This window comes from Hevea brasiliensis, chromosome 15 (genome assembly GCF_030052815.1).
Source record: "Hevea brasiliensis isolate MT/VB/25A 57/8 chromosome 15, ASM3005281v1, whole genome shotgun sequence".
Taxonomy (NCBI): Eukaryota; Viridiplantae; Streptophyta; class Magnoliopsida; order Malpighiales; family Euphorbiaceae; genus Hevea; species Hevea brasiliensis.
The window spans coordinates 52,130,513-52,148,609 of NC_079507.1; the positions used below are offsets into that span (position 1 = coordinate 52,130,513).

The following is an 18,097-nucleotide window of genomic DNA, read 5'->3' on the forward strand; positions in this document are numbered from 1 at the left end:
TATATTTGAGTAAATAGAAATGCACAATTTCAAAGAGAATATAGAAGAGGACCAGCTAGATTAAGCTCAAAGAAATCCTAATAAATGATGAATCTAGTAAAACTATATACTGAATTGTTAAGGGAATCTCATAATAGCAATTAGTCACACTTTTTAATATTTTATGCATCATCCATGCTTTTTATAAGCTATAATGCAAGGTAAGGAAGCATTTAGACGGTTCGATTTTAAATCGAATTAACTAAGCAAAATTTAAAAACTGGTTGAACTTAAAATTTTAAATGAACCAAATAGATATTAAAGAAATAATTGAATCAATTAAACTGACAAATATCAATCCAATTTAAAGACAATCAAATTGATTGAAGAATAAATATCATCATACATAAAAATCAATTCACATAGATTAGCATTAGTCTAAAAAAGGCCATATATATCAGTTAATTTGGTTTTCTGTCAGAAAAATCTGAATCGAATTGAAAACGGAGATTACCCAAAATCTCAAATTGACCTAAATCATTTAGACCAAAAAATCAAACCGAATTAATTGGGTTCGATTTTTTTGTTTAAACCGATGTTCAAGGTGACGCACGGTAACTTGCAGAGAAATAGAGGTCCCTCGTCTTCCAAATTTCATTGCTGCGTTTTATAGAAGGGACAGAGACTTCTCACAGATAGAGAGAAGAATAGAGCGGGTATCTATAAATACCAATTACAAAATTTGCCAGATCTTGAAGACCAATTTGATTTAGCAATGGCTCAGCCTCTCATAAAGAAAGATGACGACCGCGACGACGAAGGTATTGGATCAGTTTTTGTCTTCTTCTCTTATGATTCTATCTCATTTCTTTTTCCATTTCCTACTTCGATTTCCTTTCCTCTATTCAGTTTTGGGCTTAATTTCCAAATCTTGGGTTTACCAGCATTAGAACAGTTGTTAACTTCTAGATCTGTGTTGTTTCTCCAATTTTAGAGACGTTTGCTAGTGTATTCTATTATAATATGTCATTTTTTTGAGAGCTCATGCTCTTGTTCTAGTTGTTAGTTCTTAATTGATATGGCCCTGTACTTCTTGTTAATTGGTATTGTTTGTTAGAGAGTGTGATTATTTATCGAGTAAGCTTATATGTTTGACAATTTAGGCTCTCATTTCTAGGGATCTGATAGAGCTTTGTATTTGCTGACTCGCACTATATCTAAATGTAGATTCTTTGTGTGCACTTGCTATTTTAATTTATATAATGTGGAATAGTAATATAGAGCTCCTAGATTGATGAACTGCAAATTAACGTGTGTTTTCAATCATAGTTCAGTATGTCGAAAGATGCAATAACATGCATAATTGTGCAATGTTTATTTTTTGACAGCGGATTATTCTCCCTTTTTGGGAATCGAGAAGGGAGCTGTTCTTCAGGAAGCTAGGGTTTTTAATGACCCTCAGCTTGATCCAAGAAAGTGCTCTCAGGTTTCTTCTTTATACTGCCATTTTTTCTAATTGCAATATGCAGGACCTGCTTGTGCTAATAGAGAGAGAAAGAATAAGGAAGGTGATGCAAACTAAAACAGAATTGAACTAGAAAGAAAAGAAAACACAGAAGAGTTACAGGAAGAGAAGAGATTTGCAGAGAAGAATGCAAGAATTCATTCATAACAGCTCGCTTTACAAGTCTCTAAGAGTTCCTTTATACATCAGTTTAGAATAACTGCCCTAAAGCTTAACAACCAACACCAATCAACATTAGACACGCATCAATACCTCCCCCTTAAGTTTCCTTGTCCTCAAGGAAAACTGAAAACAAATTCTAATGTCTAAGAAATCTCTGCTAATGGAAGCTGAATTTTGAAGAGAAAAAAAATTTTCTGGCGCAGCTCCTTCATCTTGCATTTGATCTTGTTCAAATGCCCAATGGAATGATTTAATACTGATTTCATCTTGCATCTAATCTTCCCCAAAAAAACCCTCAGCGTATAATCTGGATAAACATTCTCCAAAATCCAATTTGATGCCTTAAGAAAATAGTACACGTCAGTATCTTGAAGCATGTATACTTCAAAATATTGTTCATAACAATCCATGGCATCCATTTCAATACCAACAAATGAATCTAAAACATTCTTCAACAAATGAAAACTGCTATCAACTGCACAACTGTGAGATGAAAAACTGTTTTCCAATTCTTGCCCCTCATGGGCACCTCTAATTAATCCAACTATATCATGGATATCCAAGAAAGTTCAAACCTCACTTTTTGGCTTATCCAATTGGTAAAGCCTTTCGCATCTCTTATTAAGGATATTAACCCAAACTTTATTAGGCTCAGCGGTACAAAGAGGAAGATTCTCAGCAGGAATTGATTGCTTTTCCACATAATGAATTTCTTGCATTGGGCAAACCAAAAGCACGGGCATAGTTGCATGATCTTCCATCTGTAAAAAATTTTGATCGTCCGAAAGTGATATTTGAAGCAAAGAAAAGGTTGAATTCTCAGAATCTTGGTCTTCTTTATCCCATTTAGAACATCAAGAGGCTGCAAGATTGGTGGGTATTCTTGTTGAACATTGCCATTAACAACTGTTGACGGCCAGTCTTGTTGAATAGTATCATCAATGGCAGAAACATTTTCTTGGATTTCTTGCAATTCTTCCTTATTTTTCATCATCACCTTCTTCATCTAGAATGTCATTTATGATACTCACCATAAATGGTGCCTTATCACAATTATGGCCAGAGGTAAATTCCTCATAACACCACAAGCACAAGCCCTTACACCTTCTATCATTCAATTCTGATAAGTTATTTGTAACTGAGAAAGGAACATAATCCATGGCAGAAATTTGGTGTAATCAAATGGGTGAAATGTAGAGATAGAATGAGAAAAGTGTAGATGAATCTTAATGGATGGGTTTCGTAACCAAGAAAAGGAGAGAGAACAGAAAAATTTTAAGAACAGGGGAGAGGGCTAGGTTCAAGAATGGAAGAGGAAGAAAATACAGAGGAAAGAATCAATAGAATGATGAGTTACAGTTTTGGAAAAGAAAGAATTAGGGAGAGAGGAAGGAAGAACTGAGAGAGAGAGAAAAGAAAGTCTCGAGATATTATTCCATCGTTTGTCATAGCCGAGGATCTGAAGCTCTGATACCATTGATGCAAACTAAAACAGAATTGAACTAGAAAGAAAAGAAAACACAGAAGAGTTACAGGAAGAGAAGAGATTTGCAGAGAAGAATGCAAGAATTCATTCATAACAGCTCGCTTTACAAGTCTCTAAGAGTTCCTTTATACATCAGTTTAGAATAACTGCCCTAAAGCTTAACAACCAACACCAATCAACATTAGACACGCATCAGAAGGGAGAGAATTCAGGAATTTTTAATGGATTTTTGTATGCTATTTGCTTGCAGGTCATCACAAAGCTTCTATATCTTTTGAACCAAGGAGAAACATTCACCAAGGTTAAGTTTTTCTGCTAGATAGCATACATCTTAATTGTTTCATGATCAACAAGATCACCTACAAACCACTATTTCATATATCGTGTTACAGAATAATGAAACCTTGTCAGAATTATGCCTTTCTGCATTATTCTTATAGGTTGAAGCAACAGAAGTTTTCTTTGCTGTGACAAAGCTTTTTCAATCAAGAGATATAGGTTTGAGGAGAATGGTCTATTTGATGATAAAGGAGTTATCCCCATCGTCAGATGAGGTTATTTGCTCTGCTATAATTAGCATCTCATATTGTTGTGTTATTAGCATATATTGTTTTGTGCTAGATATTGACTATATTCCTTTCTGCAAAAGGTTATCATTGTCACAAGCTCCCTTATGAAGGACATGAATAGCAAGACTGATATGTACCGTGCAAATGCTATTCGTGTGCTTTGCCGTATAACAGATGGAACCCTACTCACCCAAATTGAGCGATATTTGAAACAAGCTATTGTTGACAAGAATCCAGTGGTTGCTAGTGCAGCCTTGGTTAGTGGGATCCATTTACTACAGGTACTGTTGAATGCCTTAGCAGCAAGGTTGTTTTTATGTATTTTTTAAATCATTCATTCCAGAAGGTTCTAATATGTTATTGGCTGTTTGGCAGACAAACCCGGAGATAGTGAAGAGGTGGAGTAATGAGGTTCAGGAAGCTGTGCAGTCTAGAGCTGCCCTTGTACAGTTTCATGCCCTGGCATTGCTCCATCAGGTATGCTGAGTTTTCAGTTTGATTAGCATTCGTAGGTTTATGTTAAACTACATGTAATGTTGTAAGATTCAAACCAAATATGTTATGTAATTCTTAACGTGGCTACCTGAATAAAAGTTTGTTTTTGAAGATCAATGGATAGAGGAAATAAACTTGCTAAGGGGTGATTTGTTTTGCGTACATGGAGTGATTTTGTGTTTACGTTGCAATATTAACAACTTCACTTCCAAATATTACTTGCCAGATTTTTTTTCTTAAAATATTTTATTTTCTAACCACATATACAAGCATACTGAAATCTTCCTTAGCATTCTTTACACTCATCATCATTTAATTACGTAGTTGTTCTATATTTATGTTTCCTATTCCAATTCGTGTTAAGTATGGGTATTTACTCTTTTATTTTCATACATATCAATTTTTTGTGTTTGCACTGTTAATTTATGGATGTTTGCCTTGTCGGGTTTACCATCACTTAATTTAGTATCTGAGTCTATACTTGTTTGTATTAGTAGTGATTTTAGTTCTATTAGCAATAAGTAGCTACACTATGTTCAATGTTGGAAATTATAAAAATTTCGTATAAGACTTTTTTTGATGTGACTCTGAGAACTTCTGGGAAAATCTTAGTTAAAATTTCTCAGCATCACAAGGTCAGAAGGCAATGTTCTGGACATTATCATGTTTTTGGGTACATATCTGACATGACAATTGAGACTTGGGAAAGTGCATTTTATGGTAGCTTGTGTGCTTTTCGTACTCGTAGAGCAGAAACTGTTGTTGAGCTTGTTTGTGGACTTGAATGGACTAATGCTTTAAGGATGTTTGTGCTTTTTATGCTTGCAGATACGACAGAATGATCGACTAGCCGTTAGTAAGTTGGTTACCAGTTTGACCAGGGGAACTGTTCGCTCTCCATTGGCCCAATGCCTCTTGATACGTTATACTAGTCAGGTGATTATACTGTCCTTCAACGTGTTTCCGATAGTTCTAATTCTTATTGTGCAGCTATAAAATGAAATTAATATTATGTCCAGGTTATTCGTGAGTCAGCTGCTAACACACAATCAGGGGACCGACCTTTCTATGATTTTCTTGAGGGTTGTCTACGCCATAAGGCTGAGATGGTGATTTTTGAGGCTGCCAGAGCTATTACAGAGCTCAGTGGGGTGACAAGCCGAGAATTGACTCCGGCAATCACTGTTCTGCAGCTCTTTTTGAGTTCTTCCAAACATGTGCTGAGATTTGCAGCAGTCCGCACTCTGAACAAGGTAGACTGATTTTTCTTTAAGCAAATAAAGGCTATACTTGTGCAGTTTGTTTGTCAAAATGTTTTGGTGTAAAGAACACTGGTTGTTGGGGAATTACTTGTTTGAGTGGAATGATCCTTAGGATTCAAAGAATTGTGTGCTGAAATTTTCATTATTTTGCAGGTGGCCATGACTCATCCAATGGCTGTCACTAACTGCAACATTGATATGGAGAGTTTAATTTCTGATCAGAACAGAAGCATTGCCACACTTGCAATCACAACACTGCTTAAGACAGGAAATGAATCAAGTGTGGATCGCCTGATGAAGCAAATAACAAATTTCATGTCAGATATTGCTGATGAGTTCAAAATTGTTGTGGTGGAAGCCATAAGGTCACTTTGTTTGAAGTTTCCCTTGAAGTACAGATCACTGTGAGTAATATTATACCTGCTTTTGTTGTTAGTCATTACCAACATAAGTTAATGTTCTTTTCTTCCTTGTAATGTTATTTTCAGAATGAACTTTTTAAGCAACATCCTCAGAGAAGAAGGTGGCTTTGAGTATAAAAAGGCAATTGTAGATTCCATAGTGATCCTCATTAGAGATATCCCCGAAGCAAAGGAAAGTGGATTGCTTCATTTGTGTGAGTTCATTGAAGATTGTGAATTTACATACCTTTCAACACAGGTGACGCATCTGTCCACCGATGCGATTCTAGTTGATTGAACTCTTGTTATTTTTTTTGTTCTGTAATTTATCCTTCTTATCTTGTTATTAGATACTCCATTTCTTGGGGATTGAAGGGCCAAAGACCTCAGATCCCTGCAAATATATACGTTACATCTACAATCGCGTGCATCTTGAGAATGCAACTGTTCGGGCTGCTGCAGTGAGCACATTAGCAAAGTTTGGTGCTTTAGTTGATGCATTGAAGGTATTATTAGCATGTGTGCATCTGTAATCTGCTTCAACTACTCTGGGTGAATTATCTGTTACTGACTGTGAGTTAAAATTATTGTGCACTCTATCCAGCCACGCATTTTTGTTCTGCTGAGACGCTGCCTCTTTGATGGTGATGATGAGGTGAGTTTCTATACAACAGTGGAATTTTCTGAAGTTTTCCCATATTGATTTTTTTGTGCATTTTTTTGGGAGCATGTACACATACGAGTTTGTATTGCTATCTATAATCTCTTTCTTCATTGTTCCTGTGACAATTGTTTTACCTTTTAAAATTGTTGTCCTTGTTGTTAGGATTGTTTTAAGTGATTATATCCACTGACTTGTTTTGCAGGTTCGTGATAGGGCTACGCTTTATCTTAAAACCCTTGCTGGTGATGGTCAAGTCGTTGAAACTGATAAAGACATGCAAGCTTTTCTCTTTGGACCGCTAGATATCCCACTAGTTAACCTTGAGACAAGTTTGAAAAATTATGTAAGTCTCATTCTATCAGATGGTTCTATTTCCATATCGCAAATGGCAATATTCACTGCTTATTTACTGTGAATATATTTAAAAAAAATATAATAAACTTTTAACTTTAATAAATGTATTATCCTTTAGGGATGAGAAATTTAGGAGATGAAGACAATGATAACCCCCAATTATATATGGCTATTTCTTTCACTTCAAAGGGGCCACTGACATCATTGTCTTTACCATGCTTCTATGGAAATACTCTTAAGTAGATGATACAACATCTAGGAACTCACTAAATGTTCATCCTATGGCCTGCAAGTGACGCATAAAGACATTATAAAATCAAGTCTTTAGAACCTAGTATAATGGTGTAGTAGTAAAATCTAGATCACTTGGAACATTATTTTTGGCAATGAGAATGAGTAAAGCATAGTTGTGGAGGCATTAATTAGATTATGGCCTAATCAACATTAATAATATTTATGAAGTAGGGGATAACATTCCTTTTGACTAGAAATAGTTACTTCCTTTTCTGCCTGTTGTGTGTTTTGGTTGTCATCATTTTAATGCATTTATTGTTGGCATAGGAACCTTCTGAAGAGCCTTTTGATATTCATTCTGTGCCAAAGGAAGTTAAGTCTCAGCCACTTGCTGAGAAGAAAGCCCCAGGCAAGAAGCCAACTGGTCTCGGTGCACCTCCAATTGGCCCTCCATCTACTGTTGATGCTTATGAAAGGCTTCTTTCCTCCATCCCAGAGTTCTCAAACTTTGGGAAGCTTTTCAAGGTAAGTTTCTTTAACAAATTATCTGCGTGTTACAATTTGTATTTAATGAATTCTTTGACATTATTTATGTGTTATTTCTGTATTTTTCTTAAACAGTCCTCAGCACCTGTGGAGCTTACAGAAGCAGAGACAGAATATGCTGTTAATGTTGTTAAGCACATTTTTGATGGGCATGTTGTGTTCCAGTACAATTGCACCAACACAATGCCAGACCAATTACTGGAAAATGTAATGACTGATTCTATAGCAATTAATTCATCTTCTCCCAAGCCTGTATGCTCAGAGTTGTCTTTATAATGTTTACATTTGTTGTCAGGTTACTGTTATTGTGGATGCTTCAGACGCAGAGGAATTTTCTGAGGTAGCATCCAAGCCTTTAAGATCTCTTCCTTACGATTCACCTGGAGAAACTTTTGTGGCATTTGAGAAGCCTGAGGGAGTCCCAGCAGTTGGAAAGTTTTCAAATATATTGAAATTCATTGTTAATGAGGTAGAGTCTTACCTTCTTCCTAAAGTGAAGTGTACTTTCTCTGGAGCTTTATTTGTTGTTAAAAGTGTTATTATTTGGGCACATATTTATGAAGGGAGTTACTTTTTGAAGTGCCTTTTACCTGTAGTCTTATAATAGTGTGTTTAAGATAGTCCAACAAAAACTTTTCAAGCAGTTGCTGGTACAGAAAAGTCAATTATAATATGGATTCTCATTTCTTGATTGTGTGCTTTTCTCCAGGTTGATCCAACTACTGGTGAAGCAGAGGATGATGGTGTAGAGGACGAATACCAACTTGAGGACCTGGAAGTGGTTGCAGCAGATTACATGATGAAAGTTGGGGTCTCCAATTTCAGGAATGCATGGGAAAGCATGGGCCCTGATTTTGAGCGTGTGGATGAATATGGCCTTGGCCCAAGGGAGAGCTTGGCTGAAGCTGTTAGTGCGGTCATCAGCCTTCTTGGCATGCAGCCCTGTGAGGTCAGTTTGTTGTTATTTAATGTCATATTCATCAGTTAATTGCTGGAGATGTTTGAATATGCGGGGGATACAAGAATTGGCCTAAAACCTTGTTTTCTTGTTGCACATCAAGAAATTGGATTATAAAGAGCTGAACCTGTGATGTTTCTATTTTTTTTTTTTTGTTATTTATTGGCACTGCATGATGCAAGCAGCAAACTTTTATATGATCTTTCAAATTGTCATTCCCAGTTCTATAAAATTGCCTTTGGTCCTTTTTTTCTTTTCTCAATGTGTAAATTCGTTTCTGGATATGTCCTCACAGTATGTTTTACATTGTCTGGGAATGTCCAGGGCACAGAGGTTGTCCCTAGCAATTCAAGGTCACACTCCTGCCTACTCTCTGGTGTTTTCATCGGCAATGTGAGAGTTCTTGTGAGTTTGCAATTTGGAATTGATGGTCCAAAGGAGGTTGCAATGAAACTGGCTGTCAGATCTGAAGATGAATCTGTCAGTGATGCCATCCATGAGATAGTAGCAAGCGGCTAATTGGTTAATCAAGTGATTGTTGCAGTCGTATGCTTTGACTGTTATTTCAGTTTCTGTGAATGGGATCAGCGGCAGATGGCTGCAAGCAGGCAGATAATGCTTGTTATAGAAAAATCAGTCCCTTGGGACTGGGAGCTGGGCTTTTGCTAGGGGCGGTGATTTGCATTTACTTCAGAGCTTTTCTAGTCTTTTAAACTGGCAATAATAATCGTGCATCACGCAAATCAGATCCAAAAGAGGATTCTATTTTGTTTTCCTTTTAAATTTTTAAGTGGGATTAAATATAGGTTTCATCAAGCTTGTTTGATATACTTCTGAGATTATCTGATATGAATTTTGGGAGGCATCGCCCTCTATTTTGTTTCAGCATCAAAGCTTTGTGACTTGAAATGGCTGGTAATTATAGCATTAGAATGGTCAAATGGATACATAACTGTTCGGTCAAGTCTTTATTTCTGCATATCAATTTATCTCCTCCCCTCTTCAGTACTCTGTCTTTTTAAATTTATCCTATTTGGTCTTACACTTGAAAAAAAAATTATCTAATTTGGCATCTAAATCAGCAATAATCTCACCGAGAATTAGAAGATGCCCGTTGGTAGTCTAAGAGTATGCATTTTAACGTCCTTTTGATAATTGTTAATAGCAAAATCCTCCTCTTTAAAGAAGTGCTATATAAACCTGTATATTACCCTTTTTTAATACAAATAAAGTAAATAGTTAATTAGTCCAAACAACATTTTTTTTTTGCCGGTCCAGACAACATTAACATAGGGTTAGGTTAAAAGTTATAAGAATTAGATTTAAGCTAAACAAATGCACATTCTTAGAAGATAACGAGTCAGGTTCTCTTCTCACAGGATTAAGTACAGTGGTCTTGGGCACTATTTAATCGATTTTACTGAAGAAATAACGAGTAGTCCTCGAGAACCCAGTTTTCCTGTTACAATAAATGGGCAAAGAATACAAAGGGAGGAAAAACAATAGGCCGATAGACCTCCAGCCAGGGCAAGCCCAACTATTCACGTTTTCCTGCAACATTTTCCCCATTCTTCCTTTAAAACTCAGTTTTCTCATTTAGAGATTACTAGAGGCAATAGTACCGATTATGCCTTCTTCACATCAACTTACACAACATATTGAAATTCTACCAAGGAAGCACAAGGCATTGACGGTAGCAGGAACCAATGAGCCTTACATAAGAGAGAACTGCAAAGAAATTCAAATCACCTTCCTATGGCCTCCAAAAGCCCAAATCTGTGTGAGTGAGAGAAAACATTAAATCTGTTTGAAAGTTTATTGCCAATTCTAACATAAAAGAAGGTTATATTCACTATAAAGCAAATAACTGCACTACTAACATAATATGTTGGATACCATATTGACATGATAGATAAATAAAAGTTCCAGTTCTCAACACAGGTCGATTACAAATTTACAACCAGCAAGAGATACGTATTCAACATAAATTTGTCTTAATTCATCACGACATCAGAGAATTTAAAAGGTTCCATTCATACTGATAAACAAACTTTAACACTATTAATGCAATGTCAACATAAAAGTTGTATTAATTATACACCATATCAGAAAATTTAAAAGGTTCCATTCACACTGATAAACAAACTTAAAATTTCAACATTAACAGTGATAGCAAGAAGATAAGATGTTTCCGTCAGGTTGATATACAAGTCTTCTCGTTTTTCCCTGACAGACGCTCATGAGATATGATATATGGCACAGTTTATTTTATATAAGAACAAAAACAAAATGTTTGCATGCTGCAGAATAGGTTGCATTAAATTTTAATGTCCATCCACACGCTCGTAGAATCATAACAATGATAAAACGGATAAAACAGATTGAATGAAAACAAAATGTTTACGTGCTTCCAGCAGGATAGGTTGCATTAAATTTTAATGTTTATCCATATGCACATAGAATCATAACAATGATAAAACAGCTTGAATAGAAAGGAATGATTATTCGATGCAGTAAAAAAACTTGCCAATTTTTTAGTTTTCTCTGGACAATCATTCCAGATGTTTAGGTTCACACAATACTTGTTTTAGAAGACCAAAAATAGAATAGTCTACATCTAAATGGGTGATAATTTATAGACAGGACATGTGCAGGAATAAGGAGTTAAACTAATATATAAAGAGCCCATTTTATCGCATTGGGGTCCGGACTCACAAAAAGAAGTGTAAGGAGGTAAGGTAAGGTTCTTTTTAAGTAAAGTAAGATAAAATAATGGAAAGTAAGGTAAGGTTTTTTTAATCTTATTTTGTTTGAAAGAAAGGTACAGTAAATGATAGTTTAATAACTTTATATTGTTTGTGGAAGGAAGATATGGAAAGGTAAGGTAAAGTATGAGATTACAAAAATATCTTTATTACTTAAGGAGATATATTTTAACATTTAAATTAATCATATTTATTTTTTAACAAATATGATTTTCCAAATAAAATTTAAGAAAAAACTAAATACAAGAAAATAAATCTTGAAAAAAAAATTCATACTGTTTTTTCAGATAAAATCTAGAAATAAACATAAGAAAATCAGCATAATCTAACAAATGCAAAGAGAAGTGCAATAATCCAACAAGTTGAAAACTAACATTTTATAATTTGAAAAAAAAGGGAAATGGTATCAATCTTTGATCCTTTGGACATGCCAACATCAGCACTGTTGGAGGATAACATGGTTAACATAAAATATATAATCTAAAAAAAAATAAAGAGGATAATATAGGAAATATAAAATTACTATTAAGTGTTTTGGAGGTTTTCAAAACCTCCAAAAACCCTCAAAAACCTTACCTCATTAAATAACCTTGCTCCCAAACATGTCAACTAATTACAATTATCTTAAAAATCTACACCTGACCTCTAAAAAACTCCTCCCTAACAGACTTGACACAGGTATTAACACTTTTAGCAAGGTATCCCAACACAAAGGCTAGGATAACCGAAGTTTTAAAAAGTTTCTTTAAGCAGTCATATATTGAGGAAGCAATTCTATCATATAAATCACATGGCATCAAATGAAAAACCATGGGGGAGTCCTCCAGACTAACCTTTAGGTTTGTATCATAACTTCCTGTACACAGGGCACTTCCATCTGCTGACAAGCCCAAACAGCTTATCCGGCTCTCATGTGAATTTTGCAGAGATCCCAGGTTCAAAACAACCTGCAAAATAACAAAATTGTAATTCAAGTCAATAGTTTCACTATCATGGCCAATTAAAATTGGCCACAATTCAAGCTAACATGCAGATGCATCAATGGGAAAAGAACAAAGGAAAATTGAAATGTAAGGTTCGGAATCATCAGGTTGTGACACTAACCAAAATGGCATATGTGTGCACTTTCCATTTCCTTTTAAGAATAAAGGCCAAATCTTTCCTGCAATGCACTTTAGGATATATATACACAAAGTTAAGGTGGGGAATCTGAACTCTGTTTATATGTTACCGTTTTCCAAAGAGTTATTACCCCACAAAAAAAAAACAATCTCAGTTCAATTTCACAATAATGACTAAACCTTTTTTTGGTCATTAACCCTTTTTCCAATAAATGATCCATGACAGAATTACAAATGCACAAGAAAGACCAGTGTATATGCAAGAACCAGCAAGATGAGTTAACTAAACTGAACCTGCAAAAGATGACAACCTAAAATTTATACTGACAGGAAATATACTAAAATAAACAAACATTATGTTAGATCTACAGGGAAATTTGTTAAAATTAGTTTAAGGGACAAAAAAATTGCTCCAATGTATATGACCGTAACAATGGCACAGAGACACACACACACACACACACACACGCACATATAAACAGCACAGCTTTATGTAGAGCTTAGAAAATTCTATGCAAGAATAACTTCTGATTTAGGGAAGCTAACTTGTGCAACAAAGAAAATTCAATCCTTGCAAAACATAAGAACAAAACATATCGTGCTCAATTATAAAGTAAGTGTATACCTGCGCTAATAAAGTATCCCAAACATAGCAATCACCATTTGAATATCCGGCAAAGAGAAGTCTTCCGGATATGGAGAATGCAATAGAGGTCACATGTCGAACCTCATCGTCACTATGCTGTTGATAGTATTCTTGGAGTTGGTGCCCAGTTCTAATGTCAAACAACCTGCAAGTTCCATCATCTGATCCGGTTCCAAACCTATTGCCATCTGGAAAGAACTTCACAGTATTGACATCTCCCTCATGCCCATGAAAAGTGCGCACAGCTCGACTTGCAACACGGGTATCCCACAATCGGGCAGTGGAATCACATGAACCAGATACAAACATTCTTGAGTTTGATCCATTAATAGAAACACTGAAATGTTGAATGCTTAATATTTTAAAAACAGCCATGGAAAGAGTACTATGACAAAAAGTTTCTGCCGCCATACAGTGTAAAAAAAAAAAAAAGAAATACTTTTGCTTCTGTTACCAAGGTCATTATGGTGTTATTCAATTGTTAATAGGTGTGATGTTTATTCCATTTCATGTGATAAAGAGGAGCGCAAATCAATGGGATGCCACATTCCCAACATAAAAAATAATAATAATAATAATAACTACTGGAGTACGAACTACAAGATTTCTTGGATATATTGAACAATCTAGTCCTTCATTCACAAGTAGTAAGTGATCAAAATTTTAGAATATTAATTTTGTACACAGCTGCACTAAACAGAAACTATTAAAATTCGGAACCCACAAGAAAGAATTTCTTGTAAAATTACATCCTTCAAGGACAAGATGACAAAATCATTAAGCCCGAAGTCAACTTGTGAATCACCTAACATACCTTAGTACATCAGCAGTGTGTCCAGACTGAAACTCTCCTCCAAACACGGAAGTTCTAAGGCCTGTTGTAATATCCCACAAAACACAAGTATGATCACCAGAACTTGTAATTAGATGAGTGTCCTCATCTGGCACATACTGGCAGGAGGAAACATAACCCTTGTGCCCACTAAGCATCTTTGATTCTGGCAGGTTCCCATCCTTATCTGATGGTGAATTGAGGTTGAAAATAGAGCAAACACTATCAAGACCACCACAAGCAACAAACTGACCAGTTGGAGAGAAGGCACAAGTCATGACCCAAGCACAAGGCAACTTTATGGCATGAGTTTTCTGGCTTGTTAGGGCATTCCACACTATCAACCGCCCATCCTGAGATGCACTGACAATTCGATTCTTTTCAGGAGTCCAATCCAATGAATACACCTGCAAAATTTTTAAAGATTAAGAACCAATTTCACAATAATGAGTGACCACATTGTTTCACTTTGAGTGAGTTTTTTTTTCACTTGGTTCTTTGAAGTTTAATGTTAACATATCAAAACTACTTTCACAAGTAACAGAGGATGTCAAAATCTCACATAAACAGATGGATATCCACACTTTTAATGATGTAAATTTTAAGGTTTTTTTGTTCCATCAGATACAACCTGCGGTTCAATAATCATTTGTAACTTAAACCTGCCAAACAACTGGAAGAAAATGAATAACATATGATAAAAATTCAGCTTGGTAGCACATGAATGGGAAACAATTTAGAGACAAGAATTTCAGCCATAGAATCAGGATCTTCCATCTAACATAGAAGCTGACAACTCTATGCACATGTAAGGTTGTGCATATAGAATTATTTCTATATTTGATTTTAGTTGAGATTTCTGTGCCAAGAAAATGTGAGAGTAATGAAGTGTGTGCGAGACAGAGGGAGAGAATATGTACAAGATGAAATACAAAACCATAAGAATAAGCATGAAAGTTAACAAGATATTAATATGATAACTAACAAACAGTATTTCCCACTACAATAATAGATTAAGGGATGACATATTAGGATTCAGTTTCAAATTATCCATAAATGGCAAAACCTTTTGACTCTTCTTGTCGGCAATTAAGCCCTTATTAGAAAATTCCATTATAGACTGCCATTTCTTGTGGATTTTCCAATGAAATAGTAGTATCAAGCACGTGTTAACTTGAATTTCCTTGAGGCAATGGCCAAGTGTGAATATGAGGAAACTAAACAAGTGAAATAAACAAGAGAAAAGAGAAAGAAAAGGAAGAGGAGACTTCAATAAGACAATATAAAATTGGTTGAGGATTATTCTCATCAGCCATATGCACACTACCAAATTGGTTGAGCAAACATGAAAGAACCAATTAATTATCTTAAAGCCCGTTAGATTCGGGTTAAAAGAATACACTGAGAATCTGAGAAGATACTCAACCACTGTTTAGGGTTTTTCTAATAATCATGATGATAAAAAATGGAGTTTATGTGTAAACAAGGCTCTATTCTATGTCTACTATTTTAGATATAGGAAAAAACGTGATGAGATAAACCTCTAGGAACTGAATGCGAGTAACTCAATAGCCCGAACGTCACACTGCGACTCAATATATCCGATACAAGTTACCATGCTTCACTGAGTTGGATGATGATGTTGAAGACTGTTCCATAATTGACATGATACCTCAGAGATGGGAAGTTAACCCGTTCTCTTATCACTACTCTCGGTCTAACATACAGTGATAAGCAGATTTATAGGGATATGGTGGATCCCAATAGATGGTATGGTCATTAAAGTACTTCTCATTTCTTCTATTCCACAGACAAAATATTTAGACTCCAGATCACAAACACATACTTCTTTTCATCATAAGATAGTCAGCATGCCTTTACTTGTCAAATGTCTTATCTGAGAGCTTGCTGAACAAGCATCAGCAAAGATATCACAATGTCGAAAATATTGGTCTCCACTCACCAGCCACAAGTCACAAATGTGAAAGCTATTGGTTTCTCCTTTCCCTCTGCCCACTCTCCTTCGAATGCATAACAATCACCAGTCTCAAGATGCAGCAGTTTAATCAACATTTTGTAACTAAAAACCCACAAAATAGCAAATCACCTCTGCAATATCCTTAACAAGGTAAGATTCTGCCATCTGCTCCTATATTTTCAGCTTCATTCAAGTAGAATTCGGAGTTAAATTAATATTATTTCCTCTCAAAAGATCCTCACTAATTATACATTTCCGACTTCAATGCATAAATTTAAAAAAAAAAAAGGTACTGCTTATTTTCTCCCAAAAACTACTCATTCCCGCAGTTCTCCATTTTGGCCCCTTAGCCACCATTGGTATTAAGCGGCAACCCTCCCCACATTCTTCAATTCCTAATTTCTAATCCTAACAACTAACATTTCAAAAGGAGCAGCAAAGAGCATAACAAATTAACCACTACACCAATTAACATAAGCTAAATAACACAAAATAAAAAGAAACAAGTAAATCCAACAGGAAAACAAGCAAATATGAACAAATTAAAAAAAGTACAAATTGAACGTTTATGATTAACCTTGCCAGTATGTCCCTGAAGCGTCCTACAGCACACCAGATCGGTGGCCCCGAAGCTTACAGAAGACTTCCCATGCGCCTTCGCGTATCCCGCAACTGCCACAACTTCAATCAGATCTATGTTTAGAGAAAAAAAAAATTCCAAAAAAAAAAACGAGGAAACGAACACAAACAGCCAATTCGACAAACGCGAGCATAAAAAAAAAAGCAATAAAATCTAAGGAAAGTAGAAAAAAAAAAAAGAAAGAAGAAAATACCATCAGTGTCTAGCAACAGAAGGCGCTTCTGCTGCAAGCGTTCTCTAAGACTATTCACCGTTTCAGTGGCAGCAACGTGGCGGGCCTTTAGCTCTGCAACAGACATTTCTTTCTCGTAAAGGAAACCAAAAATTGAACTAAAAAGCAGGCATTTGCTTTTAAGCTCGGATTCGATTCTGAGCCCTAGTGATCATGATGTGAAAAGGCTGAAGTAGCTAATACAACAAGTGAGAGAAAGAGAATCAGGTGGTTCAGGCAAGAGAGATGAGGCCTCGATGATTAGAAAGAGAAATGAAAAAGAAAAAAATGGATACTTCCGAGATTGAGAGGGAGAAGAGGAGGAGCAAACGGTGGGCGAGGAGGAGTGGTGGTGATAAAGACGTTTCTGGGTAACAATAGAGGCAAGCGCGAGTTTATCAGAGACGCCGCCGGGCCCACTCATTCCAGCGTGTCAACAACGCTGATCTGTTTTTTGCTTGACACGTGTCATGTGATCCCGGAACTGATTAGTTCCTTTTGTGATAAACTTTTGTTTTAATAATAATAATAATATTAATATACAGTACACGGCAATATAAAATTTAATTGACACTTTCATATTTGTTTGGTGGAAAAGTTTAATTTAATTTATTTTTAATTTTTTATTTAATTTAATTTTAAAATTTTGATTTAAATTTAATTTAATCTAAAAGTTAAAAAATTAAAGAATTTAAATTTTTTAATTTTTGAACTTAAATCAAGAAATTATCTTAAACTAAAAAAATTAAATAAATAAAATTTAATTTTTAAGATAAATTGAGATTAAATTAAAATTTTTAAGTTAAATTGGATAAAAAGTTGAAATAAATTAAATTAAACTTTCTCAAAAAAATATAGAGATTATTAAATATTATTCATTAAAACATTATGAAATGTTTTAACCATTAAAATATTATTATTCATTATTACCCTTTGTAGTAAATTACTCATCATGCATGGTTGGTAGGGGTGTGCAAACGGTCGGTTCGGTTCCGAACCGAACCGAACCGATAAAATCGAAAACCGAAAATCGAAAATTTTAAAAATCAAACCGAACCGATTGATAAGAGAAAACCGAACCGAATCGAATCGATAAATTTCGGTTCGGTTCGGTTTTAAACCGATCAAACCGAAATTTATAAAATTTCATATTTTTAACATTAAATCTAAATAATAAAAATATAAAAACAAAAAAAATTAGAAATCAAAACTCAAAAATCTTTAGGTTCGGTTCGGTTTTCTTTGATTTCGGTTCGGTTCGATTCGATT

At 35.1% G+C, this 18,097-nt stretch overlaps 2 protein-coding genes across 6 annotated transcripts; one reads left to right on the top strand and one right to left on the bottom strand.

Moving 5' to 3' along the window:
• The first annotated feature begins 473 nt into the window (after window positions 1–473).
• LOC110634532 (coatomer subunit gamma-2) lies at window positions 474–9,520 on the top strand. The gene is made up of 18 exons (XM_021783571.2): window positions 474–800; window positions 1,368–1,465; window positions 3,403–3,453; window positions 3,593–3,706; window positions 3,802–4,002; window positions 4,097–4,198; window positions 5,045–5,152; window positions 5,236–5,469; window positions 5,632–5,882; window positions 5,967–6,138; window positions 6,230–6,385; window positions 6,484–6,534; window positions 6,746–6,886; window positions 7,459–7,656; window positions 7,753–7,884; window positions 7,973–8,146; window positions 8,387–8,626; window positions 8,960–9,520. The coding sequence occupies exons 1-18, from the start codon at window positions 755–757 to the stop codon at window positions 9,152–9,154; spliced, it is 2,664 nt and encodes an 887-aa protein (XP_021639263.2). The 5' UTR covers window positions 474–754; the 3' UTR covers window positions 9,155–9,520.
• Window positions 9,521–9,956: 436 nt separating this feature from the next.
• Window positions 9,957–17,207, bottom strand: LOC110634533 (guanine nucleotide-binding protein subunit beta-2). 5 transcript variants are annotated; one of them, XR_009144182.1, is made up of 7 exons: window positions 16,811–17,207; window positions 16,555–16,670; window positions 13,982–14,406; window positions 13,147–13,504; window positions 12,505–12,572; window positions 12,234–12,347; window positions 10,368–10,411 (listed from the first exon to the last, which is right to left on the bottom strand). XR_009144182.1 is itself a non-coding variant. In XM_021783574.2 (6 exons), the coding sequence occupies exons 1-6, from the start codon at window positions 16,914–16,916 to the stop codon at window positions 10,376–10,378; spliced, it is 1,143 nt and encodes a 380-aa protein (XP_021639266.2). In that variant the 5' UTR covers window positions 16,917–17,206; the 3' UTR covers window positions 9,957–10,375. The 5 variants fall into 5 exon arrangements, 4 of the variants coding, with proteins under 4 accessions (XP_021639266.2, XP_021639270.2, XP_021639265.2 ...); XM_021783574.2 differs by lacking the exon at window positions 12,505–12,572 and having other exon boundaries at window positions 9,957–10,411; window positions 16,555–16,658; window positions 16,811–17,206; XM_021783578.2 differs by lacking the exon at window positions 12,505–12,572 and having other exon boundaries at window positions 9,957–10,411; window positions 13,147–13,417; window positions 16,811–17,206.
• Between the last annotated feature and the right edge of the window lie 890 nt (window positions 17,208–18,097).

What these genes read in the sequence shown, in the direction of transcription:
- LOC110634532 (XM_021783571.2), top strand. Translation starts at nt 755, where the DNA reads ATGGCTCAGCCTCTCATAAAGAAAGATGACGACCGCGACGACGAAG. An exon ending in TGATACGTTATACTAGTCAG is followed by an intron (nt 5,153 to 5,235) that starts GTGATTATACTG and finishes TATTATGTCCAG; the next exon opens with GTTATTCGTGAGTCAGCTGC. An exon ending in TTACATACCTTTCAACACAG is followed by an intron (nt 6,139 to 6,229) that starts GTGACGCATCTG and finishes TCTTGTTATTAG; the next exon opens with ATACTCCATTTCTTGGGGAT.
- LOC110634533 (XM_021783573.2), bottom strand. Translation starts at nt 16,916, where the DNA reads ATGTCTGTTGCAGAGCTAAAGGCCCGCCACGTTGCTGCCACTGAAACG. An exon ending in TTCAGGGACATACTGGCAAG is followed by an intron (nt 14,407 to 16,554) that starts GTTAATCATAAA and finishes AAAATTTTGCAG; the next exon opens with GTGTATTCATTGGATTGGAC. An exon ending in GTTATGATACAAACCTAAAG is followed by an intron (nt 10,412 to 12,233) that starts GTTAGTCTGGAG and finishes TCACTCACACAG; the next exon opens with ATTTGGGCTTTTGGAGGCCA.